The following is a 26106-nucleotide window of genomic DNA, read 5'->3' as shown; positions in this document are numbered from 1 at the left end:
TTACCGTATCCCCTTAACTTTCCGGCTAACTTATTTTCGGTCCGAACAAAATGTGACTTCGAATCTAAACGAATTATGTGACAAGGCCTCACATTTTCTCACGTCAGCTGTATTGTCAGTCATTGTCACATGATTCATATAGAATTAAACTAGCATTTTATTTCGGACTGAACATAAGTTAGCCGGAAAGTTAAGGTATTTATGCATTTTACTGTAGAGTACAATACTTATATGAGCTAATATCTGCGGAAAAATTGGCAATGATTGATGGAAATCACACGTAACGTGTGTTTGAATTTAATATGATTGGTTGCCAGTTTTTCGGAAATGTCAAATAATGTCATTTTCGACGTGAACTTTTAATAATTATAAGACAGAAATAATATGATTGGTAATCAGTGGATGGGTCAAAGATTAATTGATGTAATTAGTTCAATGCCATGTGGGTAGCTCAATTGATAATTAAAATAACACAGGGTCGCATTAACCCCACATTCTTTATTAGCAGTAATAGATGTGTAGATAATTTAATTGAATAAAGTACCGTAAAATCGAAAAATCAATTCATAATCTTACTCTTTCAAATCTTGAATATAAGATCCGAATCCAACCCGTCAGTTGATTGTTTAATAAGATTTATTTCAAGTTTTATAAAAAAAAGTACAAGTTTAGATGAAAAAATTGCGTTTTTGTATGGTAAATAATGGCGGTTGTTATAATTAATTTAAGTAATGATCACATAGTTGTAGTATTTGTTAGAGGTTATTGCGAATATCATTATTAACGTGATCAGTGTACATGTTTGGTCACAGTGTGTTCTTGAGTAAGGTGATCAGAAATTTGCGGCCGTGATTCGTAGGTGCATATCGTGACACCGTGATGGTGCCCTTCAGTCCATTCACCTTTCATTCCTATGTAATTGATGCGCGTTCTTTCTGCCCCGTGATTACCAGTAAAATATAAGGTTAAATGGTAGACGGATGAAAACTTAACCACCCTGTCAACAAATTAGTTAAAATCACAACCCTCGTGAAAGAAATTCTGGAAAAATACTCATAATTTTTTTCAGAATATTCTCTCTATTTGGCCAGTTATGGGAAAAGCTCTGCATTATTTTTGTAAAACGTTTGAATTATTGTGATGTCTGATAACGTTTTCAATTGTTTGTACTCGTCGTGCTCTACAAGTAATTTTACCAGTTTTCAATTAATAACAAAAATAACATCCTAGGGAAACTACATTCAGTACATATGCACTGCAGTCAGCTTAAAACGCCATTAGTAATTTCAAGAAATGCTAGAGGTTCTGGAAACAATTTATATTTTTTTCGAACTTCTTTTCATGTTGAAGATCAGAGAAACTCCAAGTTTTCGTCCTTCCGACTATTTCTGACCAAATAGTCGGATGCAAGATAAAAATCGGACTAATATCAGAGAAAATTCATATTCTTTCAAAAACTTGATATCTGAAAATATCTGAGCTATGGTGTTTCAGTGTACATTTTTTAATTGTACCATGTAACGAAAAATTGGTATGGATTTCTGAGAAAATTGAGATAATTTCAGAGAACGTTTGAAATAAGTTTTTTGAAATGCAGCTGGATAAATCTGCACATATATGGAAGATTCCTAGAAATTATCACAATTGGTTAGATTTCTGCCAGAAAAATTGTAAAACTATCAGAAATTCAACTTCAGAGTGAATTCTTAGAAACTGAAAATTTCTGAAAATAATTTTTGACAAAGTAATTTATCCGTTTGTCTATTTACTACGAGCATAACCAACTAGTGTAAACAATAATCGATACCAAATTGATTTGGACTGTAACGGGCATTATGGTTCAATTGTTTTATGGGAATGAATTGAGATTAGAATTGAATTTTTTATGCTTCTATGCTGATGACATACACATACCTTATCGGATACTCGTGAATGCCATACAGATCTCTTGACAATTCGAATTCCTGATCGGCTTCTATTCCTGTATCGTCGAACACCATGTGCGGACGATTTTTAAACCTATTGGAACAGTGGTAATGTTAATATTCAGTACGCAAGTGCGCACGCACATAAAAATCAGAATAAATGATGCGAAATTTCACTCACAGCTTGACTTTTAAAGGATAAGAATTATCCTGGTTTCCCGTGACAATCAATCCCTTCAGCTTCACGTTGCCTGTAAATCTAAAAACGTAGTGAAGAAACAGATTGATCTTTTTTAATTTTTTCAGAATTTATCAAAATAGTAAATCTAAATTGCAATATACAACTGAATATTCCATGTATACATCAAATAGTAGAGTGCATTTCTTTAGCATCATCATTTGTGATGTGAATGATGGATCATAAAATTTGAAATATTTTTATTCGAAAAATTGGATTCAAGATGAATCCAACAACGATCGTGTTATTTTGGATACAGCATTCCATATCCACGATAACATCAATCCAACGTTTTCGGAATTCATGAGTTGTCAAATTATTATTTTTGAGAACCCTGGAACAGGAACCCATAGAACCTCAAAAAAAATTATGAATGAACTTTCACATAGCGTAACAGAATCTTAAAAGGAAACAAAAACCACAGGTGTTGAGATGACCCAATTTACATCGAATGACTCAGACACCGATTTTTTTGGTCCTGACCCTGACCTGATCTAACCTGAGTTTTAACTATTTGAGGTAAGACTCGGGTATCTGTGGTTCTGTTTGAGGGTTCACCAAATTCAGGGCGAAAGTTGAAGTAAAATTTGGCTATCAGAAAACGGTAAGACAGTACATAAGTCTCTGAAAATGTTTTGACAATTGAACGCCCAATTTTTAAAAAATAGTAACTAAAATATATCATTTGGAAGGTAACTAATGTCAGTAATGTTATTCTGGGATATGAAGGTCGAGACATCAGAACTCTTTTTTATTGTGTTAACGTTTCAGCCCTGATTGGGGCCCTCCTCAGAAACGTTACGGGCTGAAACGTTAACACAATAGAAAAGTGTTTTGATGTCTCGACCTTCATATCCAAGAATAACATTACTCAACAATTCACCAAGATCAAGTGAAAAATCGTCTTCATCGTAACTAAAGTCAGTTGACTAAATGAATATACAGAAATAAATGTATAGAATCTTCTTTCGTTGCGATGAACCATAAACACATAGTGCATACTTACGGTATATTAAACAGCAGCTCGTCATCTGCATCGCTCTCCACATACTACGAGCAAAAGATAAAAAGAAAAAGTAATCATGAATCTTTTTGAATCACTTTTAATATGTTCATTAATTTGTTGTGATGGGTCTGGTAGATACACATGAAAAAAAAATTCTGTTTGAGGTTAGTATTATACTTGAACTGATTGCCGAGAAATTTTGGAACTTTCAGTAATCTATACTGTTCAGGGTGAAACGGCACCTGGCTAGGCTCTTGAAATAACGACAGGGATGACATGTAATTGAGTTGTTAAATGATGGTGCTATTTATAATTATTATACCTTCTCACGATTCAGTCGGTCTTCCCATGGTTTGAAAACTTTCACTCCAGAACCTTCTTCATATTCATTAAGACATTCAATGTTATCTTTGTCTATTTTCTGAAATAAATTGTACTGCAAACCAAGTTCAGCTTCGTTATGTGAACTGCCGCAATCGCAGCGATGTTCCATTGCTCAATCTGTAAGAAAACAACTGCACAATTCAATTAGGATGAACGAAATCTGAAAAAAGTAAAAAACTATTGATAATATATAATTATATGAATTTAAGTAAACAAATAAACGATTTGTATAAAATATTTATCAGTCAAGTTCATTTAAATTTTAGATAAATTATAATTAGTACGCCTTTATGTGCTCTAAAAACGTTGCCGGTAAATTAATTGAACTGAATAGTTTTCCGCTTTTTTTAAATTATTTGTGAAAGAAGTACTAGAGATGCTTTTTTTAAAATCAAGCTCTACTTGGATAGAAAATGAAAAATAATATTAACTTTCTCAGGATGAATTTTAGCCATAAACTAGAAAATAATCTAATTATCTAAGGACAGAACAAGGTGCGTTAATATTTCTGATCAAAAATCTCGCACTGTTTTTAGATTAATAAAATAGAGTATCTATCAAGATAATTTTGTGAAAATTATTCACCTGACAAAAATTCTATTTTCCTCAATATCTTGGTCGTTTCTGATATACGGGTATAATTATTTTCAGATGTAATTATCTAATGAATAAGCACTTTTTTGGTTAAGTCGGAACTTATGCCGTTTGTCGATGGAGTACCCAATTTATAGTTATTTATCGGCTCGGGCAAGCGCAAATCGCTAAAACCAACGGGTGACAGTGTGAACAGCCCAGCAAAGTGAGGGATGTAAAATTCTGTCAGTGTTGCCAACAAAAATTTGAATGTCATCAACCAGAGTTTAAAGGAGAAACGCGCGAAATTTCGTGATGTCTTTAACTCTGTGTCAGAGTAATCGGATTGATAACTATTTTTTTTCACACTGTCTAACCGTAAGCCCAGAATGTCCGAACTGTGAACTTGTTGATCGTTCTGTTTGCTGAACTTTGGTAATCATGGCAAGTAAGTATTCCTCTAAATTCAGCATAACATAACCTACCAATTCACCTGCAACAACTATCTTGCAAAAAATTACTATAATAGACACAATAGTTTCGGAAATTGAGAACTTTCACAACTTTAAAATCAACATTCTGGAGAAAATCATTTCTGAAAAGGTTCTCAAATCTATTTCTTTTTCAGACAATGCGAAATACTCAGAAGACGAAATAGAGCGCAAAAGATTATCAGCTTTGTGTCGTAAAGAGCTGTCTCGAAAGTTAACAGGTAGTCAGGGAAATTCGTCAAATCTCAATTCCCTGTCAATTAATAATGGGAGTTCAGGAAATGTCTCAACAGTTTCCCCATGTAGGGAACAAAGATCAGGGAATTCCTTCGTCATGCATTCGCCAAGCCGGCAGAACCATCGATACAATCCTCTCAAGAGCAAAGATCCACAAAACTTTTCATCCAAATCTTCCACAATTCAGATTAAGTTCGTCATGATCAGTGACGAAAGATTTTCTGTCATAATCTCAGAATTTCAAGAACAAATCATCAGCATTTTCAAAACTATTCCGAGTAGATCTTACGGTAATTACATTCAATGGCAAACTTCACTTACATTGAACATTGCTCAGATAAGTAGAAGAGAATCTCATGTATATCCATTGCAAAAAATGTTGAGACAAAAGTCTTGGCATTTAATTGAGCAATCCAAGGAACACCATTTCTTCTTTGTTCTATCTGTTTTGTTTTAAAAATATTCTAAATCCAGAACCTTTATTAGCAAGAATAAATAACATCACTGAAATGTTTGATGACACTTTTCTACTGCGTTGATTCACTGCAAAATGATTTTATTACCATGTAGCTTTACGTTGTGTGCATATATTTAAGTATTCAAATGACATCAAAGTAATCAGAATATACTGAGAAATCACGACAGTTTGTAAAAATTTTCAAAATATGTACAAAAATAGTTGGAATTATTGTTTTACCCGAGTTGGAAAGAATGTTTACTAGTTTTGGACATAGAACATTCTAAATGGAAAACAAAAATTATTACAGATTTAAAAACCAAAACTTGGGATTTTCACGTGAAGGATTACAACGATCTCGTAAAAAAATTATCTCAGTTAAAACCTAGAGTATCTATCGAGAACTTGCCACCCAGCATACTTCAGGTATGAGTATAATCAAAACAACAAATGACTCCCTAAATTATGAAAATGTTCATTGTAAGAAAATAGGATCAGTCCATTTTGATGAAACACTTTTGAGCAATGAAAATATGACAGTAACAATTATTCTCTTCATATTTCACAACACAGTTGAAAATTAAACAAAATGCGCCATATGTCACACTTATCTAAATTCCTTTGAATAATTCATTGTGCTAGAAATGTAGATACGTCAGAAGAACAACAGTGCTACGATTTACTGAAAACTCATTTTCCAGGTATTCAAAAAAGAAGTAAACACCGATTACAATTCCGTAGATTTGACAAGTATTGATAAAAAATTGGTGGAAAGTTTGATGCCGTTTCAACGAGAAGGTGTTTGGTAATGATTAGTCAAAAACAGCATAACATATTACCAGGGATTCGAGCCAGCATTAAAAAAAATTACAGAAGCATCACTATTTTACAATTGATAAACTAATTTTGGATCGATTTAGTTACATATAAAATGTGATTAGTTAATGTGTTACATTTTCTTCTAATAAGATGCATTGTAATTGCAGATTCAATAGAATGGCTCGTATCCCTGAGTGTTACTAGTGCAAAAACAATACTTAAGTTGCGTGACAGTGCTAAAAACACGTTGAGATATTTTTTTTATTGCAGTTATGGGATTTTGAAAAATGGTCGCTGCATTATCGCAGATGAGATGGGACTCGGTAAAACGATACAAGCATTAGGAATTGTTCATTATTATAGAAATGATTGGCCGCTTCTCATCGTCAGCCCATCGTCTGTTAGGTAATTAGCAATAACAGATTGAGAGCAGAAAATACTCATAGCTGACGTAGTTACTCTCGTTACGTAGTTCTCAATTGTAAAATTGCAGTGTAAGATTTTTTCGAATTTCAGGTATCAATGGTCAGAAGCTATTTATACGTTCTTACCTTCTGTGCCGACACATTACGTGCATCATTATACAACCGCTAAAGACACTTTCGGCGATGCTAAAATCGTCATAATGTCTTACGATATCCTGAAGCGGACGATTAGCTCACTCGAAAGACATGTGTTCGGCGCAGTTATATTCGTAAGTATTTTCTGTTTTGACAGTACAGAGATTACTCGCTAACAGTACCCCATTAGAAATAATTCTTGGAAATTGCTCAGAAGTATACCATTTTTTCAATGAATTGTGAACAAAATATTATATTATTTCTGGTAAAGTTTCATATATTCAAATGATGTCTAAGAGATTTAGAGAAACTCTAGAAATTTTCTGAAAGGAACTAGTGTTCATTTGGAACTTCATTTTCTATTGACAATCTAAATTCCAAGTCTTCATCTGTCTGATTGTTCTTGAAATTTTTGGGAACAATTCAAATCTTCATATCTCCATATTTTTGATAGGCTAATCCATGGATGCACATCAGCTATTGCTCTGTGCGTCTTTCGGCCATTCGCGTCACTTTGGCAATTCGTTTCCTACTTCCTAAGGATGCTCTTTCTTGTTCTTTGACCTTCAAGCTGTTGCTTTAATTTCTCTTTTGTTCAATCCGTTTTCACTCTTTTCCTCAAAGAACAACCCTCTTGCTATATACCTTTTAATTTCCAACTCATCCGCCTAGATTTTCACTCGATGAAGCAGAAATGAGTGACAAACACCTGTCAGAATCATTTCTTTCCTAGTCCTGGCGCCTGATGTCTTGGGCATTAATTTTCATGATGCTGCCACCAAGTGGGCAGTTTTGCTTGTGCCTCTTTTAATGTGCATTGCGAAACCTGTGCATCTTGTCGATTATAACACCCAGGTTTAAATCACCTTCTTTGCCTTGTTGGTTTATCCTACAATTTCAACGTTAAGTAGTTAGTTAAAGGTTCTCTGCCTCGTTATATCCATCGCTTCAGATCTTAAATGAAACGAGTTCCAGTTCACATTCGAATAGCCAGTCACTATGGGCTTGGACTGGTGTTCTGGCCGTGATCCCGGCCACTGTATCGTCAACATATCCAAAGACCTTGGCACCTTCTGGTGGTTGTAGCCATCTGAGTAGATCGTCGTAGATAATGCCTTAACTTTGACAGTTCGCTAAGGATCAATGGTGTTGACGTTTTCTATGACACAGAGAGTAGTTCATAACTCTTTTTAGGTGAGCCAGTACCTTGAAGTTCTCGAGCGCTTGTAGTATGTCAGCCCACCTTGATGCGTTGAACACGTTCTTGACATCAAGGCTTGGTGAATAGCAAGGAAAGTATCAATCTTTCGGATTATGAGTTCTGCTGAAATTATTTATAGGGTCTTCCATTTTCCTAAATATGAAGCTCCTTGTGTGCAGTTTCACAGAATCTGCCTGTTTTTGCTCAATTTAGAATACCATAGATGAAGTTGTCCAAAATTCGTAATTAGTTCACTATTGCTCTCGCCCATCGGACCGCTTATACAATCAACCGTACTTGAAGCCAAGGAAAGGATCCTAGAAGTTTCAGAAGATTTCATGGTTCAGAGACCTGATACTCGTTTAATTGTAAAACGTCTTTCGTGGCAGATCCACACGTTGCACCCTGTTGTCTGTCTTTGGCCATTGTTTCGATAGCTCCGCCTTTTGTGGGTCTTTTTTAAGCTTCCAACCAGTTCTGCTGGTTGTCTCATATTTATTCTTCTTCGTTGATCGACTGTGCTGTATTGGACTAAGTGTTCCACACTGTTCCCTTTTCCTCTTTGGAGTGTTTGTTCATGTCTGAGCGCTTACCGCGAGTCTGTTGCAATCTGCGTTAATCATTACTGCCTGTAGTTCCAAAGCCTGTTCCACTTTCTCGAGACTCTCCTCGATCTCTTTCTGCGTTTTTTTATTCTGCAGAACCGTATCATGCCTCTTCTTATTCGCAATCAGCCCCGAACTCTTTGATCCTGTTTACCAGGATGATCTCCATTCCCTCATCTACCTGGGCACCATTGGTAACATTGCTTGTCATGTTAGATGCTACACCAATCTTCCACCACTGTGGCCGTTGCATGGTACCGATATCTCGGAACCTGCTCATTCACTTCTGATAGGCGCCAGTTTTCATGGCTTAGCCCCTGCAACGTAATCCTTCTTCCCAGTCACTCGTAATCTAGATTTTTTACGTGGTGTACATGCGTGTAGTCCGCTTTCTGTGATTGCTTATTACTAATTCAAAATCGGGTGTTTCGCAACTAAGTGGCATCCACTAGTTTCTGTGTGTATGGGTCTACTAAGGTGGTACTTATTTAAAATCCTGACGAATTTTTTCCGGACCGCCCCCTAAATCAACTTTAAAGAATTCAAAAACAATTCTCAGATTTTTTTAGATTTTCATCACAACTCTAACCCGTGCATGTAAGAGGGAGGGTTTCCCCATTTAAAATACACCTATTTCGGACACATTCTCAGTGTATAATATACTATAATATATATTAAACTATCTGAGAAAAAATTGACATTATCATACCTGGTAATTTCGACAAATTGCATCTCCTCTAAATGAAAAAAGTCAAACTTCGAGGGTGTGCGATTCGGCGATATTGCATGGTACGATAATGTCAATTTGTTTTCAGATAGCAGCACTAATGCCCACTAAAACCTCGCAGTTGCAGATTTTTTTGAAAATTATTACTCTTACAAAAAAATATATGCTGAGAATGTGTCCGAAAGACGTGTATTTTAAATGGGGAAATCCACTACTATTGGTACTTTTACTACGCTGTTACTTCCACTCTTACTACTTTCACTCCTACTACTACTGCTACTACCATCACTACTATTACAATCGCCAAGTATGATTAAATATGATACGATTTGTTTGTACAGGATGAATCTCATTTCTTGAAGAGTCCAAAATCTGCACGTTCAGTGGCCGCATCTGTCGTAGCTTCTCAAGCGCGAAGAGTTGTGTTGCTTAGCGGTACACCAGCCCTTTCACGCCCTAAGGAATTGTATTTTCAAATCAACCTTGTTATGCAGAAATTTCTTGGGTGTGTTGAAAGTCTTTTTGATTATTTTGTCGCAGAGCAATCATGTATATTATTGCGCGCACAAGTTATTCAGATATTTTTTTTATCGAGGTGTACTGAAAGTTTCTAATTCGAATTGTTATCTTTAAATTTAAAAGACGCCATTTGTTGGCGGTAAATTACTGTATGATCAACCGAATCGTATGTATTTATAAAAGTGTTTTTTCATTACATTTTTCATTCTGCACCGAATGATTGTCAGTGTCACTGAATTAGAATTCAACAGCCTACACATTGTTCTTCGGGCGTTGTTATTCGGAAAATTGATTAAAATGTTGGGTCAACTGATTGCCACTTTCATCGACATGTTAGCTTAATCTGTGAACCCTGATTAAGAATACCAATACAACCGTTAAACCGTTATCTCCTTGTTCAGATTTCACGAATTCGGCATTAGATATTGTGCTGGCACTTTCGGCAAATTTGGCTGGGAATACGGGGGTTCTTCAAACATGCAAGAGCTGCAGCTACTATTGAACCGCTGTTGTCTAATTAGACGTATAAAATCTGAAGTACTGACCCAGTTGCCGTCCAAAATACGGTAAGTTGCGTTACGTACCCTGCAATGTTTTTTGATCTATCAGATCGTTTTTGCAATTCCAGAGAAGTTGTAATTTTGGATCCAAAGTTGATTAAAACAGAAACACAAAAAATGAAGAAAATCGCCGAGGCCGTACAACGCGAAAGTTTTAGGAACTCCGAAGGAAACACCGCGTTACTGCAGCATTATAGAGAAACGGCTGAGGTGAAAACAAAAGCGATATGGTAATTGAATTGAATGCGAGAGAATTTATTTCTTTTCAAAAATGTAATTTTATCCTGCAATTTTTCATCATTGCATTTTTCTAGCAATTACGTCAATGACTTGCTGGAAAGTGATACGAAGTTTTTGATATTCGCTCACCATTTGACGGTACTTAATGAAATATGCAAGACCATCTCATCGAAAAATGTTAGGTAAATTGAAGCACCGCGTTTATTTTTTTAGACAATTGTTTCTTCACTGATCATTTCATTTCTATGGTATACGGTGGGTAATTGATAAATTTGAAGCGAGGTTCTATATGCGTATGAGGTGTATGTTGAAATTGTGCACTATTATCTGTTTCCGAAAAAAAACTTTAGCTATATTAGAATCGACGGATCAACAAAATCCGAGGAGCGAAAAGTGCGATGCGACATGTTCCAAGAACAAGACGACTGTTTGGTTGCTGTTCTTTCTATAACAGCGGCAAGCACAGGCATCACTTTGACTGCCGCGCAGCGCGTTGTGTTTGCCGAACTGTATTGGAATCCCGGAGTAATTATTTCATTCATGTATCTACTGGTTAATTCTAAGTTCCGAAATAAAGCGGTGAAAATACTGTTGCACTATTGTTTCTATTAGCTAAATGACGACTGTAACTTTTTGTGAAAATTTGTAGATTTTGTGCCAAGCCGAAGATAGAGTGCACAGAATCGGTCAACAAGGAAGCGTGCTGATCCAATTTCTTATCGCTAAAAACACGGCTGATGACCATTTGTGGAAATTGATGCAAACGAAACTCAATGTTCTGAATAAAGCTGGGCTTGGGCAGAATTTTGCGGTGGAAAAATCGACTGAGGCCAAACGAGGTAACGAAACTCCGTCCAATCAGTCAAACTTGCACTCGTTCTTCGCAAAAGCAAGTGTTCAACAGGATTCCGCAGCACATCGCGAGAAAATTGAAGATGTTCATCAGTTACTCGAAGAAGATGACGATGCGCTGATCACGCTTAATTTAGACGGACTCGATGAGGATTGTTGAGATATATCAAATTTTAGTTACATTAATTTTGTATAAAAACTACGTATTTGTGAGATTGATACTTGATTTTCATACAGATTAAAAAAAACGAAATATCGCAATATCTTACACGGAGTGTTTTTTAAAGTATCAATCCGATTAACTTATCTCCCTAACGACTCGCCTCATTTTTGCGCAAATAAGACTGCCAGTTAGTATCATGTTTCTTAAGTCTGAACGGAAAAGCAACAAGCATTGATATCACGCACAATTTCCAAGTAATGATCATTTCAACTTACTGATGTCTTGTTGTATTTCAGAGAAACATGATATAAAGAATTTTTCATATGATGCTTTCGCGAATAAATAGGTATCATCTGTTATTGGGTGAGTAAACAAAATTAAAAAAAAAAATGAAAATATTTATATTAGTATTGAAAAAAATTTATATAAAAATTCGACAAAAGTTTCAAAAAACATCATTTTAGAGGTGAATATACTAATTAATAAATGGTTGTCGTATTTAATCACGAATGTCGAATTTTACCGCTAATTTTGCTGGACATCGACTCGATCTCACAAAATATCGACTTTAACGGTTTGTACAATGTGTTCTGTGCTTTGATAATTCATAAATTTACCCAGAAAGCTGGATCGGCTGATCGTTCGATTCAACTCCATGCTGTTTCAAACTAAATTACATCGAGTACGATCGTTAACTCATTTCAGGATAATCAGATTGTTAAGATCATCTGAAATTAGTAGTATTCAACCACGTGTAATTTTGTCAGCTTTACAGAGATTCAACGTTTTTTTAAGCTCGATCGTGGGTTTGTTAAATTTGAAACTAACGCAAACAAACTTAAACGTAAAAAATATGTTGTATTTATTTATTTTGTTAATACATCATTTTTATAATCAAAAATATATAAAATTCATATGAATTTCGTCTCGAATCCTTTGCTGTTATGTTCGGCGACCCAAAGATGAGGAAAAAACCGTTTTATTAAGCATTTTGATATGCGCTAGATATTGTTTTATAGTGATAATCTACAAACGGTAAAGAATTAGATAAGGATTGACTTTTTCAATGACCCTGTGCACAAATTTTTTCCGTATTCTCCTCTCCTTCATTGACGCGTATTTCGCAGAATATTAGTGTACTTGACAAGCGCAACGGATAATTGAAATTTGTAGAATGCTGCAAGAGAAGATAATTCTGGAGACGCCGTGGTGGGGTGAATCTATAAAGCTGGATCCAACGTGAACCTGCGTTGTTTTTAATTTAGTTTTCGCAGAAGCACATTTCTTTATTGCGAGGGAAATACGTGCCTACAGTTCTATAGCGAAATGTCTCACAGTGTCTAGTGCAAAAAATAAAATTGAAAGAGAATTGGTGCGACATTTAACTCGAGAATAAAAAAAAAAAACGGCTTTGCTGTGACAGTAAGGTCATTCAATATAATTAATGTTTGAAATATCCAAATTACTCGTTGTTAACGCGGATACAATATTAACTTGAGGCAGTTCGTCTTCGTACAGTCTTAGTTTTGCACCAGGAAATCAGACGTTGTAAATAATGCCGGGAATGAAAAGGTCACAAGGCTCGTTGCGATGCGCTGGAATATTTGCTCTGATTGGTTGTGCTTTGAACGCTTACGCAGCACCCGTTGTATTCGAAAATGAAGCAGAAGTGAGTAATCAGAAAAACTAACAGAAAGGTTTTAACAGTGTTGCAAAGGTCTCAATATTCCTTCGAATTTACAGCCGAACCACACGATGCCATTGAAGTCTTCTATTTTTCCAATCTTCATCGACAAAGTTCGAACATCCATAGGGAGATCGAAGAGATATACTCTTCAAGGTACGGCTTCTCAAATTTTATAATTTTATCGCAACCGACTACGTCACGAGGTGAAAAATACGCAGAGAAAATAACTGAGAAATCGCGAACCTGCTAACTAGGGTCGTTTATCAAAAAGTCATAAGTATGCGATTAAGGGGTCATTAGAATTTCTGTTTTACTGATTATTTCATGAGTCATATTTCATACCCCTGGTTGAAATGAAGTATAAATCCCGTTAATTAAGACTGAAAACCACATTAAAATAAGAACAGCAAAAATTTTCGTAAAAATTTTTGCGTTTCAATAGTATTTTATGAATTTTCTATCGGAGTCTATTATATCTACGAAATTTTATACAGGGACGATTTTCGTCTCTTGCACAGCGAACTCACTTGACAATTTTCCGGGTTTATAATCGCTAATCTTGTGTGATTATTGAAGTATTGGAACATTGATGGAAAAGCTGTAAATATAGTTGCAGCTTATTTTTATTCGCTATGAGATTATGGCACAACTCGAATCCGAAATTTTCCAAGTGAGGTAAGACAAACGCGATCATAATCCTAAACATTTTTCAAAGTGTGACGCTATTTTATCACCCAGGATGAGAAGAAAGTGTGGGATTCGATTAGCTGAAATTGTCACTGAAGCAAGAAAATTCAATATTTCCTTAGAATACATTGACCGGTACAAAAACCTCTCAATAACACACGATACAATGTTTCTCAGGGACCAAATGGATGCACAAAAATTTAACATACAGAATAAACAATTACCCCGAAAATCTGAATAAAACGGATGTTGATAATGAAATCGCCAGGGCATTTGCTGTGTGGTCAAATTATACAGACCTGAAATTCGCAATAGGAAGTGGAAAGGTAAGTAATCTTTAGATCCGAAAATATCAACACTCTCAGGTATTTTTCTTTTCCTCTTTGACTCCCTCACTTTTTGTTTCAAATCAAAACCGAGGCTGAAACTATAAACCATATCGGCATATTTGCACGACTTCAAGTAGATTCAATTGCTGGTACTATAACATTTAATCTAAACTCTAATATCGGGCAATGACTATCATTTTATTGCGATTTAGGTCGACATCGACATCAGCTTCCACCGCGGAGATCACGGATCCAACTGCGAACCGTTCAGTGGAACGTCGAAAATGACGGCGCACGCTTTTTACCCGGGGACTCGATTCACTGGGGATGCCCATTTCGACCTGTCTCGAAATTGGACTATCAGAAACAACTCCGGTATCGATCTCTTTCAGACAGCAGTGCATGAGTTCGGTCATTCCCTCGGTCTTGATCACAGCAACTTTCAGACCGCTGCCATGTGGCCGGTCATCAGGAGTTACTCTCCTAATTACCAGTTGGACAATGATGACATTACTGGGATACAAGTGAGTCACTATTATAAAGAAAGTTGAAAAGTATCATTAAAGACATTTGTAGTTAGATACTTTGGATTGTGTAGGAAAATCAGGTCAGCTGTAACATTTCTTTTATAGCGACGTTTTGGCCTATTAAGCTCGATTTGAGGTAGCTCAGATTTGAAATCTATATCTATATGTATACATATAAAAAAGAAGATACGTACGCAACTAATATAGATGATCCCCGTTATTTTTACAATTAGCTATAGAATGCGTGAAAAATAACAGGATATTATTTTTCGCACAGAAAATCTACGGAACAAAAACTGAAGGTACAAAAAATAGCACGAAGGATCAGGACGCTTCGCATAGAGAAGGAATCCTTTTTTCAGTTACTACAGAGTCTCCACCACTAGTATCGAATAAAACAATGTCTGAAACCAATAAAATTCATGTAAGTTAAACTAGTCAAAATGAATTCGCGTCTCTATCGACAAAGAGCCGATAACTCTTTTGAAACAGAAAATTAAATGATTTTTTCACATAGCAAACTGCCATTGGATTGTGCAAATAAAAAATATCCAAATTCGTATAATAAGAATGTTTTAAACTTGCATAATCCCAAATTAGTCCAATAAACAAAAGCTCTTCTGACAATAATCTCTCCAGGTGATAAACAAACATTTGCTGTTATTACGATGACCAATCGCAAGGCGGCAATAACCTGTCGTGAAAAAATCCCGTCGACCTTTTCTCCTTGATCTGATCCACAGGTGTGGCTGGAAGTATCGTTGCGAGATGTATCAAATTTTAGTTACATTAATTTTGTATAAAAACTACGTATTTGTGAGATTGATACTTGATTTTCATACAGATTAAAAAAAACGAAATATCGCAATATCTTACACGGAGTGTTTTTTAAAGTATCAATCCGATTAACTTATCTCCCTAACGACTCGCCTCATTTTTGCGCAAATAAGACTGCCAGTTAGTATCATGTTTCTTAAGTCTGAACGGAAAAGCAACAAGCATTGATATCACGCACAATTTCCAAGTAATGATCATTTCAACTTACTGATGTCTTGTTGTATTTCAGAGAAACATGATATAAAGAATTTTTCATATGATGCTTTCGCGAATAAATAGGTATCATCTGTTATTGGGTGAGTAAACAAAATTAAAAAAAAAAATGAAAATATTTATATTAGTATTGAAAAAAATTTATATAAAAATTCGACAAAAGTTTCAAAAAACATCATTTTAGAGGTGAATATACTAATTAATAAATGGTTGTCGTATTTAATCACGAATGTCGAATTTTACCGCTAATTTTGCTGGACATCGACTCGATCTCACAAAATATCGACTTTAACGGTTTGTACAATGTGTTCTGTGCTTTGATAATTCATAAATTTACCCAAAAAGCTGGATCGGCTGATCGTTCGATTCAACTCCATGCTGTTTCAAACTAAATTACATCGAGTATGATCGTTAACTCATTTCAGGATAATAAGATTGTTAAGATCATCTGAAATTAGTAGTATTCAACCACGTGTAATTTCGTCAACTTTACAGAGATTCAACGTTTTTTTAAGCTCGATCGTGGGTTTGTTAAATTTGAAACTAACGCAAACAAACTTAAACGTAAAAAATATGTTGTATTTATTTATTTTGTTAATACATCATTTTTATAATCAAAAATATATAAAATTCATATGAATTTCGTCTCGAATCCTTTGCTGTTATGTTCGGCGACCCAAAGATGAGGAAAAAACCGTTTTATTAAGCATTTTGATATGCGCTAGATATTGTTTTATAGTGATAATCTACAAACGGTAAAGAATTAGATAAGGATTGACTTTTACAATGACCCTGTGCACAAATTTTTCCCGTATTTTCCTCTCCTTCATTAACGCATATTTCGCAGAATATTAGTGTACTTGACAAGCGCAACGGATAATTGAAATTTGTAGAATGCTGCAAGAGAAGATAATTCTGGAGACGCCGTGGTGGGGTGAATCTATAAAGCTGGATCCAACGTGAACCTGCGTTGTTTTTAATTTAGTTTTCGCAGAAGCACATTTCTTTATTGCGAGGGAAATACGTGCCTACAGTTCTATAGCGAAATGTCTCACAGTGTCTAGTGCAAAAAATAAAATTGAAAGAGAATTGGTGCGACATTTAACTCGAGAATAAAAAAAAAAAACGGCTTTGCTGTGACAGTAAGGTCATTCAATATAATTAATGTTTGAAATATCCAAATTACTCGTTGTTAACGCGGATACAATATTAACTTGAGGCAGTTCGTCTTCGTACAGTCTTAGTTTTGCACCAGGAAATCAGACGTTGTAAATAATGCCGGGAATGAAAAGGTCACAAGGCTCGTTGCGATGCGCTGGAATATTTGCTCTGATTGGTTGTGCTTTGAACGCTTACGCAGCACCCGTTGTATTCGAAAATGAAGCAGAAGTGAGTAATCAGAAAAACTAACAGAAAGGTTTTAACAGAGTTGCAAAGGTTTCAATATTCCTTCGAATTTTTTAGCCGAACCACACGATGCCATTGAAGTCTTCTATTTTTCCAATCTTCATCGACAAAGTTCGAACATCCATAGGGAGATCGAAGAGATATACTCTTCAAGGTACGGCTTCTCAAATTTTATAATTTTATCGCAACCGACTACGTCACGAGGTAAAAAATACGCAGAGAAAATAACTGATAAATCGCGAACCTGCTAACTAGGGTCGTTTATCAGAAGGTCATAAGTATGCGATTAAGGGGTCATTAGAATTTCTGTTTTACTGATTATTTCATGAGTCATATTTCATACCCCTGGTTGAAATGAAGTATAAATCCCGTTAATTAAGACTGAAAACCACATTAAAATAAGAACAGCAAAAATTTTCGTAAAAATTTTTGCGTTTCAATAGTATTTTATGAATTTTCTATCGGAGTCTATTATATCTACGAAATTTTATACAGGGACGATTTTCGTCTCTTGCACAGCGAACTCACTTGACAATTTTCCGGGTTTATAATCGCTAATCTTGTGTGATTATTGAAGTATTGGAACATTGATGGAAAAGCTGTAAATATAGTTGCAGCTTATTTTTATTCGCTATGAGATTATGGCACAACTCGAATCCGAAATTTTCCAAGTGAGGAAAGACAAACGCGATCATAAACCTAAACATTTTTCAAAGTGTGACGCTATTTTATCACCCAGGATGAGAAGAAAGTGTGGGATTCGATTAGCTGAAATTGTCACTGAAGCAAGAAGATTCAATATTTCCTTAGAATACATTGACCGGTACAAAAACCTCTCGAATAACACACGATACAATGTTTCTCAGGGACCAAATGGATGCACAAAAATTTAACATACAGAATAAACAATTACCCCGAAAATCTGAATAAAACGGATGTTGATAATGAAATCGCCAGGGCATTTGCTGTGTGGTCAAATTATACAGACCTGAAATTCGCAGTAGGAAGTGGAAAGGTAAGTAATCTTTAGATCCTAAAATATCAACACTCTCAGGTATTTTTCTTTTCCTCTTTGACTCCCTCACTTTTTGTTTCAAATCAAAACCGAGGCTGAAACTATAAACCATATCGGCATATTTGCACGACTTCAAGTAGATTCAATTGCTGGTACTATAACATTTAATCTAAACTCTAATATCGGGCAATGACTATCATTTTATTGCGATTTAGGTCGACATCGACATCAGCTTCCACCGCGGAGATCACGGATCCAACTGCAAACCGTTCAGAGGAACGTTGGATATGACGGCGCACGCTTTTTTCCCGGCGAGTCTACTCACTGGGGATGCCCATTTCGACCTGTCTCAAAATTGGACTATCAGAAACAACTCCGGTCTCGATCTCTTTCAGACAGCAGTGCATGAGTTCGGTCATTCCCTCGGTCTTGATCACAGCAACTTTCAGACCGCTGCCATGTGGCCGGTCGTCAGGAGATATTCTCCTAATTACCAGTTGGACAATGATGACATTACTGGGATACAAGTGAGTCACTATTATAAAGAAAGTTGAAAAGTATCATTAAAGACATTTGTAGTTAGATACTTTGGATTGTGTAAGAAAATCAGGTCAGCTGTAACATTTCTTTTATAGCTACGTTTTGGCCTATTAAGCTCGATTTGAGGTAGCTCAGATTTGAAATCGATATCTATATGTATACATATAAAAAAGAAAATCCGTACGTAACTAATATAGATGATCACCGATATTTTTACAATTAGCTATAGAATGCGTGAAAAATAACAGGATATTATTTTTCGCACAGAAAATCTACGGAACAAAAACTGAAGGTACAAAAAATAGCACGAAGGATCAGGACGCTTCGCATAGAGAAGGAATCCTTTTTTCAGTTACTACAGAGTCTCTACCACCAGTATCGAATAAAACAATGTCTGAAACCAATAAAATTCATGTAAGTTAAACTAGTCAAAATGAATTCGCGTCTCTATCGACAAAGAGCAGATAACTCTTTTGAAACAGAAAATTAAGTGATTTTTTCACATAGCAAACTGCCATTGGATTGTGCAAATAAAAAATATCCAAATTCGTATAATAAGAATGTTTTAAACTTGCATAATCCCAAATTAGTCCAATAAACAAAAGCTCTTCTGACAATAATCTCTCCAGGTGATAAACAAACATTTGCTGTTATTACGATGACCAATCGCAAGGCGGCAATAACCTGTCGTGAAAAAATCCCGTCGACCTTTTCTCCTTGATCTGATCCACAGGTGTGGCTGGAAGTATCGTTGCGGTCTCGTTTTATTCATTGACTTATTCATGCATTCATATTGATTCACCCTTCGTCTTCGTCTTCTTTTCTCTTTTCTTGCCCAGCCCTGCGGGCGTAACGCATAACCAACCGATTTTATTTCCTTTCTTTGGCATTCTTAACGCGGTCCTGTGGTCTTTGTACTTTCTCTGACGAGACGTAGACACGTAGGTGTGCGAAGCAGACTGATCGCAGAATACCTTCGTACGAAATGGAAAAAAAGGAATATTGGAAGGGGGGCAGCTGTCGCGCCCTCACCCAATTTAAATATAATAGAATGACTCTTTCAGGAATGCGCAGAACGACTAGGAGGGTTCAGTCAAAATTTCAAAAGGTCAGCAGCCTGAGGCAATTCAAAAGTCGTTACATCGTTGCTGCAAACCTTAGAATTGCATCATTCAATATAGCTGACGCGACACATAATACAAAGTTGAATTATTAATTTTACTGGATTCTTATTGAATTACGTGCGTAAAAAAGTATACCGAATACTAGTAAGTGTGAAAAATTCATGCAATTCAATATGACAGACATGAACAGCTGCAAATTTCATCATAAACCATATTCGATTCACCGTTTCGAATAAGTTCTGTGTTCCAGCACTTGGCTTGAATTTTATTTCCGTTACAAAAACCGCTTAATTCGAATATAACCATCTATGGTATGTATAATTCATATTATGCACAAAAAATACACCGTTACCGGCTGAAGGCTGTGAGTAATGCAGATGTTTTCTTTATCGAGCGCTGTCACACGAACAAGAAATACTCTTGATTTAGTGGGCATTCCATGTGAATTACACAATTAGCACGATTGTATATACCAGCGAGTAAGTACAGAGACTTAGATTCTGACACGTTCGATATCCTCAGGAATTGTACGACCCACCGTGTTCGATGAGCACCGTTTGCACTACCAGCCGCGCGTTTACGGCCGAACAAGAAACAAAAAAGAGTCTACGGCGGGCGGCCGGCAATTCAAAAGGGTGCTCATCCAACGCCGTGGGTCGTAAAATTCCTATGGATATTGAAAGTGTCAGAATCTGTCTAAATCTCGTACCAACTACTCAATACTAGTATAATTTAATACGGGTAAAATAGTACTTGGAATTGTTACCAAAAGACGCCATTCCTTAGGTTAATCAGTGGCGCCGCCGCACAACATTTTCGCAAGCTGCTAAAACCAAACTGATCAACCGGTTGCATATGTGTAGGCGGCATGGAACGTTGAACCATTATAAATAAATTTTTGAACGAAAAAGTTACTTTTTAGTAATCAGGATGATTGTTTTACTGTTTTCTTTGTTAAATAGTGTAGGCACTTTAAGGAATTAACTCTCTGAAACATGAATTGTAAATTATCCCTACCAAGTAGAAAAGGTCTAGAAAAGTTTTTCATGAGCTAATAGGAGACGTTGGACTGTTCAAAAGTACAACGAACCAAATCCAAGGCCATGAGTAATTATCGATAAATCTAGAATTTATTCATCGGCAATTTGGGAAATGTTAAAACACCGCATTGCTGGCAAGGAAAATCCGTGAAGAGAGTTGACAAACTTGTATATAATAAATGTGTATATACGGTATACACATTTATTTTGATGTTGTAGAGTTTTCGGAATTTGAATTATTCATGGAAGCGTCTTGTCGGCTGGTTAACGCGCTCTTAAGACAATGCACTGCAACGTGAAGAGATAGAAGGATAAAAAGACGGCAACCGGTTTCGAATGATTTGCTGCATATCGCTAGCGAAATTTAGCGGAGAGTTGATGCGTCATCGGAATTCGCAAGCCGACTAAATTGCACTGAAGTTGAAATTGGCATTGGTTTCATTGTAGTTTTGGCGCTATTATGTTATAATCGATTGTTCGGTTTCGAACAACTCAAGTGGGAACTTGTGACCACATTAAAAAAAAAAAAAACACTCTTTCGACAAACGATCTTTCCGACTAGATTTCAGCATTCGCAACAACCACGTTTTGACCTTGTCTCTGCCGGGAAATCGCTTGCATTATTCATTCTTGCAATGGGTGAGCACATTATACCCGCCTTTCTACGTCTCCCAGTTGCATCTAAGGCGTATCAACCGAATTTCAATCCGACAAACGGCTGCTCTCGTCTTTCGACAATTCTTTCATTCGCCTATGCACAAGTCACAGACTACTTTTCCACCGAGGGTAGAAATCGGGTGAGATGACGGCACAGGGTGATGACCCAAGTCAGAATTAAGGCCTGTCAGACCTTCCTGTTTTACCGAAGAATCCTGTATGGAATATTTTCTTTTTTCGAATATCCTATTTATTAATAAAAGTGCGGATTTTGCACCTCACATTTAACTCGATATCGAATCAACGTGTCTAAATGAAGGTCCGACAATCTAAACGGCGCAGTTTGAGCCTTGTTATTTCCCAAATTGATCTAAAACGTTGGATTAATTGGCTCCCCAACACGATACCATGTTGCCAAAAGAACGCTCACATCCAGAATTCCATTGGCTTCAGTTGTGGCCAATCGAAGCTTGACATTCGAACCGTTTCTGGATCAACTTGCAATCGGAGTCCATCCAGCCAATATTCAACCACATTGTGTCCCAATGTTGGTTCGGCGTTGGTAACCAACCTTGGCTCTGATGCAACTACTTATCGGTATTTATTCAAAACAATTAATATCTAACGGAGTTGACTGACGTTGGCACAGCGTTACGTACTCGAACAAGTGTCCCAATTCAATCCTGAGTATCATTTATTTCACTTCGAAATACATCGATACAACATAATCCTTGTGCTAAGATCCCGTGTTATAGCAATATTTCATTACTAAATACAATTTTCGTTTTTATTTCCATAAAAGATCCGAAAACGTATTATTCCGTTTGGTTCAACACTTATTTGAACGAATAACAATATATGTAGCCAGCATGACGTCGATTATTGGATCAGTCAATCGGTTCAGCTTCGGTTTTGCCCAGATTGGACAGGTATAAAAAGATGAAAAACTGCGTTCCAGCTGTTACACTTTTCTTTTAATGTTAGATTGAATTGATAAAAAAATTAAATATGCGTTAAAAATCAATTTTTTCCATTTAAACAAGTACCGGTCATACTCGTATTTTCTCGTCGGACTTTTTTCTCCGTTTGTAATGGTGCTGCTAGCGGAACTGATTGTAAGACAAAATGAAATGGAATTCGTCGTAGAGGTAATTTGTATGGTCAGCAGCGATTTATTTCGATACTTGGCAATCATCGCATTTTTACGAGGACTAATGTCATTCTTACGGAGGACAAAATCAAGTAGGCTGTGCGTTGCTCATCCGGGAAGAGGAACGAGCTGCGTCCTTCCGGACCAAGGCAACTCGATCTGGATCCAGATATCATCGTGGATCGAATCCCAATCCCACCAGCTTCACGCCAACGCAAGGTGAATAAAGATCGAAGAAACTCGGAAGCGGAGCGTGAAATAGAGGTCCGAACACAGCGGACACAGGCGTGGAATGGAAACAAGAATTGTCTCATCGTGAGTCGCTGTGTCAACATCGGGAGTTGGAAAGCGGTTGATTAGAAGATGTCGCAACCCGTTTCGATTCACACCCGATTGACTACGCGTTCCTAAATCTGCTCAAATATTATTTATTCAGTCTCCGATCGATTATCTCACATCTGCGGAAAGGTTTCCCATCATAAAAAACTTTACGTAGGGTCAAAGATCTCATTTGGTACTTATACGAGATTGATAATTATCCATCGCGGTTACTTAACCGTGTTCCATTATCGGTTACAACATTTCAATTCTCCTCGTTTGGCTGTTTCCCGTTCTGATTCAGTAAAACAGGAAAACTAATGAGGTTTCTACGATCTGATTGTATACTGTAAATGACTGAGTATGATCGTTCGTCAGCGACGGAAGTTTACATCTTGCCTTATGGCTTGCGTTTTCTTACCCTGTGTACAAGTATGCGTATATATGAAATATTCTCCTCAAGTTGACGGATATTGTGTCAGATGAATGACTCTTAGCTCTGATAAATAAAACTGTATTTTACATCGTTGGAGATTCTGGATTTGGAAATTAGTTCACATCTGGTAAAGATATGTGCTAACGATGAAACGGACTACTGGGCGTGCAAACGGAAGTTATTGAATAAAATCGAATAAGGAATGAGAAGAGTACACAAAAAAGTTTCAGCCGACATACAGCCTGAGGCGAAGTGACTCAACTGTGTGACTCCCGCGCGATTCTCCGTTACTGTCGCCTTTTACCTAGAAGTTTCCTTTGTGAATCATTCAGTCAAGTTCTGCTCTTATCAAATTAGTTATAATTATCCGCAGAGACGCGGCAGCGGTTACATGTGTTTTTACGCGCGTTCAAACTCTGACGACTACATTTCGAACACGTCCCAAAATTCAACATGACTTATCGTTTGCACCAATGTTATTGTAATTCATGCAGTTATGAAACTTATTACAATGCTGTTTATTCACAGACGATTATCCAATATTGAAGTGCAATGTACCAAAAAATCAGGTACATCGGTGGCTATCATTGCCATATTCGGATAAAAACTGAGACGTGATCTACAGACACGAGAAATTAACACGGAAAAAATTCACCACATGATATATTACATAACTTGTGTTTATTTCATGATTTTTATATTCATTATGCACCGAAAGAAGAAGGAAAAATTCCTATGTCCCGTTTAAAGTTTGCTTTGGTAGTAGTTATAATATTAATATAGATTTTTGAGTTATTATAGGAACATTCAATAATTTTGGTGTATTTGACCACAGCGTGCAAAAAGGAGAGGTATTGTTTCCTTTGCGCGGTATCTCCGAATGGCGCTTGAGTAAAAAATAACAATTAAGTGTTTTGTACAAGTCGCAAAAAGGTTAAAATGTCATCGAGAAATCGTAAACATTATGCTGGTGCATTTTTTTATGTGTGTGACAAATTTATTAAAGTACGAAGTATGAAATTTGAGTAGAACAAAAGTGAGAAGCTACGTGATTTTAACAAAATTACCTATTTTCTAGAAAGTTTATTGTAAGTAACAAATAAACATACTTCAATTCCGCATTTAAGTCTCTTTTCAAAAATTTAAATGCGAACCTGTAGTTTGTTTAATTGTCATTTACAATAAATGTCTCGGAAGATAGGTAACTTTTCATACAATCCGAAAAATCGTTCTTGTTTCTATACAGAAACAAACTACATTTAATAAAACTATTCTTTCTTGCATTAGTTAGGTGGAAGAAATCAAAATTTTATATCTAGAACCTAGACTCGAAATTCGTGTTGACCTGTGTTTATAGAACGTTTTTCTCTGGCGGTTGACGTAATTTTGATAAACGTCACAAACAACTGCTGTTTTTATCTACCCCCAAATGAACAATCTCGATGACGAAATTTCAGAAGGAAAGTGGAACCTCTTTCACGGAGTTTTCTACCCGTTTACCTTCGTGCAATTTAAGTAAAATTGACGCTTAAACGATCAGCTGATCGACAAGTGTAACGCCATATTGCCCTGACTGTCTTAGAGCAGTTGCTAGCTGTTAATATTCTGAACTTCGTTTGTACAGGTTAGTAAATTTGTTCCGTTCGCAAGTAAGAATGATTCATTTACTGTTTTTCGGCATCGTCGCGCATAATCAAAAAGTGACGTACTTCTTGGAGGAAATTGACGACACGCGCAGTTTACATAGACAAAAATTCCTGTTGTGCCTCATCGCAAATAATTCCCCCGTGAATTATCCGTAAAATAATGCATAATGCATGTGCTTTGTTGTGTTTTAACAAATCCCATTGTTTCGTCAGAAGACGAGATTCAGGTTAGGAAAAATCGAATTTTACCGGTTCGCAGTTAATCGTAAACGCTACGCTCATCTTCCCAGTAAAACAAAACTATTTTCGCTCCCACCCCCTTGTTAAAAAAAAAAAATCAAAAAAAAAGCACACAATCCGAGGTCAACAAATATTGACCCCAAAAAACGTTCCCAAACAATTGCAATGCGTATAGGTAAATTTAAATTCACCCGATTCCTACGGATTTCGAATTTCAATGTAAAGTCTGCATTCCAACCGTTTATCGTCGATGCGAGAATTCACGAAACACGCTGCACGTTCGCCTAATATATCCTTGCATTCGCGATTACTCCGAATTCTTCTCATCGGCGATTAAAACGAGTGGATACGTGATATCCGTCAAAATATCCGCTCACCGATGCTCGGCGAAAAATAATACGTATGTACGTACAATGCAATTCAAGACCTTGTAGTTAAAGGATTCACAGCACGCGGTCATCGTCCGTTTCAAAATATTCCACTGTTTCAGTTTCGGGGAATATGATTACCAATAAATATTTTTGCGAAAATATTTATGGGAAATACCGTAGATAATATGTAGAGGGATTTTGTATTATAATGATTCAAAAAATCCGTGGCGTCGGGTAATCGACAATGATTTCACCAATTGAGTATTTGAGTGAAATTGTTTTTTTCCATTCTTAGGGGTGCATAATGCAGTGCAAGCAAAAATAA

At 36.3% G+C, this 26106-nt stretch overlaps 4 protein-coding genes across 5 annotated transcripts; 3 read left to right on the top strand and 1 right to left on the bottom strand.

Annotated features, from left to right (window-relative positions):
• Positions 1-618: 618 nt before the first annotated feature.
• On the bottom strand, positions 619-4343 carry LOC124211381 (PITH domain-containing protein GA19395). 2 transcript variants are annotated; one of them, XM_046610388.2, is made up of 6 exons: positions 4139-4343; positions 3492-3684; positions 3170-3213; positions 2107-2184; positions 1915-2019; positions 619-997 (listed from the first exon to the last, which is right to left on the bottom strand). In XM_046610388.2, exons 2-6 carry the CDS (start codon positions 3660-3662, stop codon positions 790-792), a joined length of 606 nt encoding a protein of 201 aa, XP_046466344.1. In that variant the 5' UTR covers positions 3663-3684; positions 4139-4343; the 3' UTR covers positions 619-789. The 2 variants fall into 2 exon arrangements, with proteins under 2 accessions (XP_046466344.1, XP_046466343.1); XM_046610387.2 differs by having other exon boundaries at positions 3492-3670; positions 4139-4342.
• Positions 4182-12504, top strand: Marcal1 (SWI/SNF-related matrix-associated actin-dependent regulator of chromatin subfamily A-like protein 1). Its single transcript, XM_046610377.2, has 12 exons — positions 4182-4574; positions 4755-5144; positions 5622-5737; positions 6013-6116; positions 6401-6535; positions 6647-6824; positions 9565-9728; positions 10144-10308; positions 10371-10532; positions 10617-10724; positions 10893-11067; positions 11192-12504. Exons 1-12 carry the CDS (start codon positions 4568-4570, stop codon positions 11552-11554), a joined length of 2067 nt encoding a protein of 688 aa, XP_046466333.1. The 5' UTR covers positions 4182-4567; the 3' UTR covers positions 11555-12504.
• A 311-nt stretch (positions 12505-12815) lies between these two features.
• On the top strand, positions 12816-16471 carry LOC124212084 (50 kDa hatching enzyme-like). Its single transcript, XM_046611824.2, has 6 exons — positions 12816-13226; positions 13301-13397; positions 14109-14257; positions 14473-14784; positions 15065-15211; positions 15427-16471. Exons 1-6 carry the CDS (start codon positions 13113-13115, stop codon positions 15457-15459), a joined length of 852 nt encoding a protein of 283 aa, XP_046467780.1. The 5' UTR covers positions 12816-13112; the 3' UTR covers positions 15460-16471.
• A 339-nt stretch (positions 16472-16810) lies between these two features.
• Positions 16811-19555, top strand: LOC124212118 (50 kDa hatching enzyme-like). The gene is made up of 6 exons (XM_046611886.2): positions 16811-17226; positions 17302-17398; positions 18111-18259; positions 18475-18786; positions 19067-19213; positions 19429-19555. The coding sequence occupies exons 1-6, from the start codon at positions 17113-17115 to the stop codon at positions 19459-19461; spliced, it is 852 nt and encodes a 283-aa protein (XP_046467842.1). The 5' UTR covers positions 16811-17112; the 3' UTR covers positions 19462-19555.
• Positions 19556-26106: the final 6551 nt, after the last annotated feature.

Source organism: Neodiprion pinetum, chromosome 2 (assembly GCF_021155775.2).
Source record: "Neodiprion pinetum isolate iyNeoPine1 chromosome 2, iyNeoPine1.2, whole genome shotgun sequence".
Lineage (NCBI taxonomy): Eukaryota > Metazoa > Arthropoda > Insecta > Hymenoptera > Diprionidae > Neodiprion > Neodiprion pinetum.
This window is presented reverse-complemented; position numbering and strand designations above follow the sequence as displayed.

Excerpts from the sequence above, each read along its gene's own strand:
- LOC124211381 (XM_046610388.2), bottom strand. The coding sequence starts at position 3,662 with ATGGAACATCGCTGCGATTGCGGCAGTTCACATAACGAAGCTGAACTT. Across the intron at positions 2,185-3,169 it reads GAGCTGCTGTTTAATATACC|ATTTACAGGCAACGTGAAGC; the intron begins GTAAGTATGCAC and ends CTACGTTTTTAG. Across the intron at positions 998-1,914 it reads ATTCACGAGTATCCGATAAG|GGTGGTTAAGTTTTCATCCG; the intron begins GTATGTGTATGT and ends ATTTGTTGACAG.
- Marcal1 (XM_046610377.2), top strand. Across the intron at positions 9,729-10,143 it reads GTTATGCAGAAATTTCTTGG|ATTTCACGAATTCGGCATTA; the intron begins GTGTGTTGAAAG and ends CTCCTTGTTCAG. Across the intron at positions 10,725-10,892 it reads ATCTCATCGAAAAATGTTAG|CTATATTAGAATCGACGGAT; the intron begins GTAAATTGAAGC and ends AAAAAACTTTAG.
- LOC124212084 (XM_046611824.2), top strand. The coding sequence starts at position 13,113 with ATGCCGGGAATGAAAAGGTCACAAGGCTCGTTGCGATGCGCTGGAATA. Across the intron at positions 13,398-14,108 it reads GAAGAGATATACTCTTCAAG|GGACCAAATGGATGCACAAA; the intron begins GTACGGCTTCTC and ends AATGTTTCTCAG. Across the intron at positions 15,212-15,426 it reads CTGAAACCAATAAAATTCAT|GTGATAAACAAACATTTGCT; the intron begins GTAAGTTAAACT and ends TAATCTCTCCAG.
- LOC124212118 (XM_046611886.2), top strand. The coding sequence starts at position 17,113 with ATGCCGGGAATGAAAAGGTCACAAGGCTCGTTGCGATGCGCTGGAATA. Across the intron at positions 17,399-18,110 it reads GAAGAGATATACTCTTCAAG|GGACCAAATGGATGCACAAA; the intron begins GTACGGCTTCTC and ends AATGTTTCTCAG. Across the intron at positions 19,214-19,428 it reads CTGAAACCAATAAAATTCAT|GTGATAAACAAACATTTGCT; the intron begins GTAAGTTAAACT and ends TAATCTCTCCAG.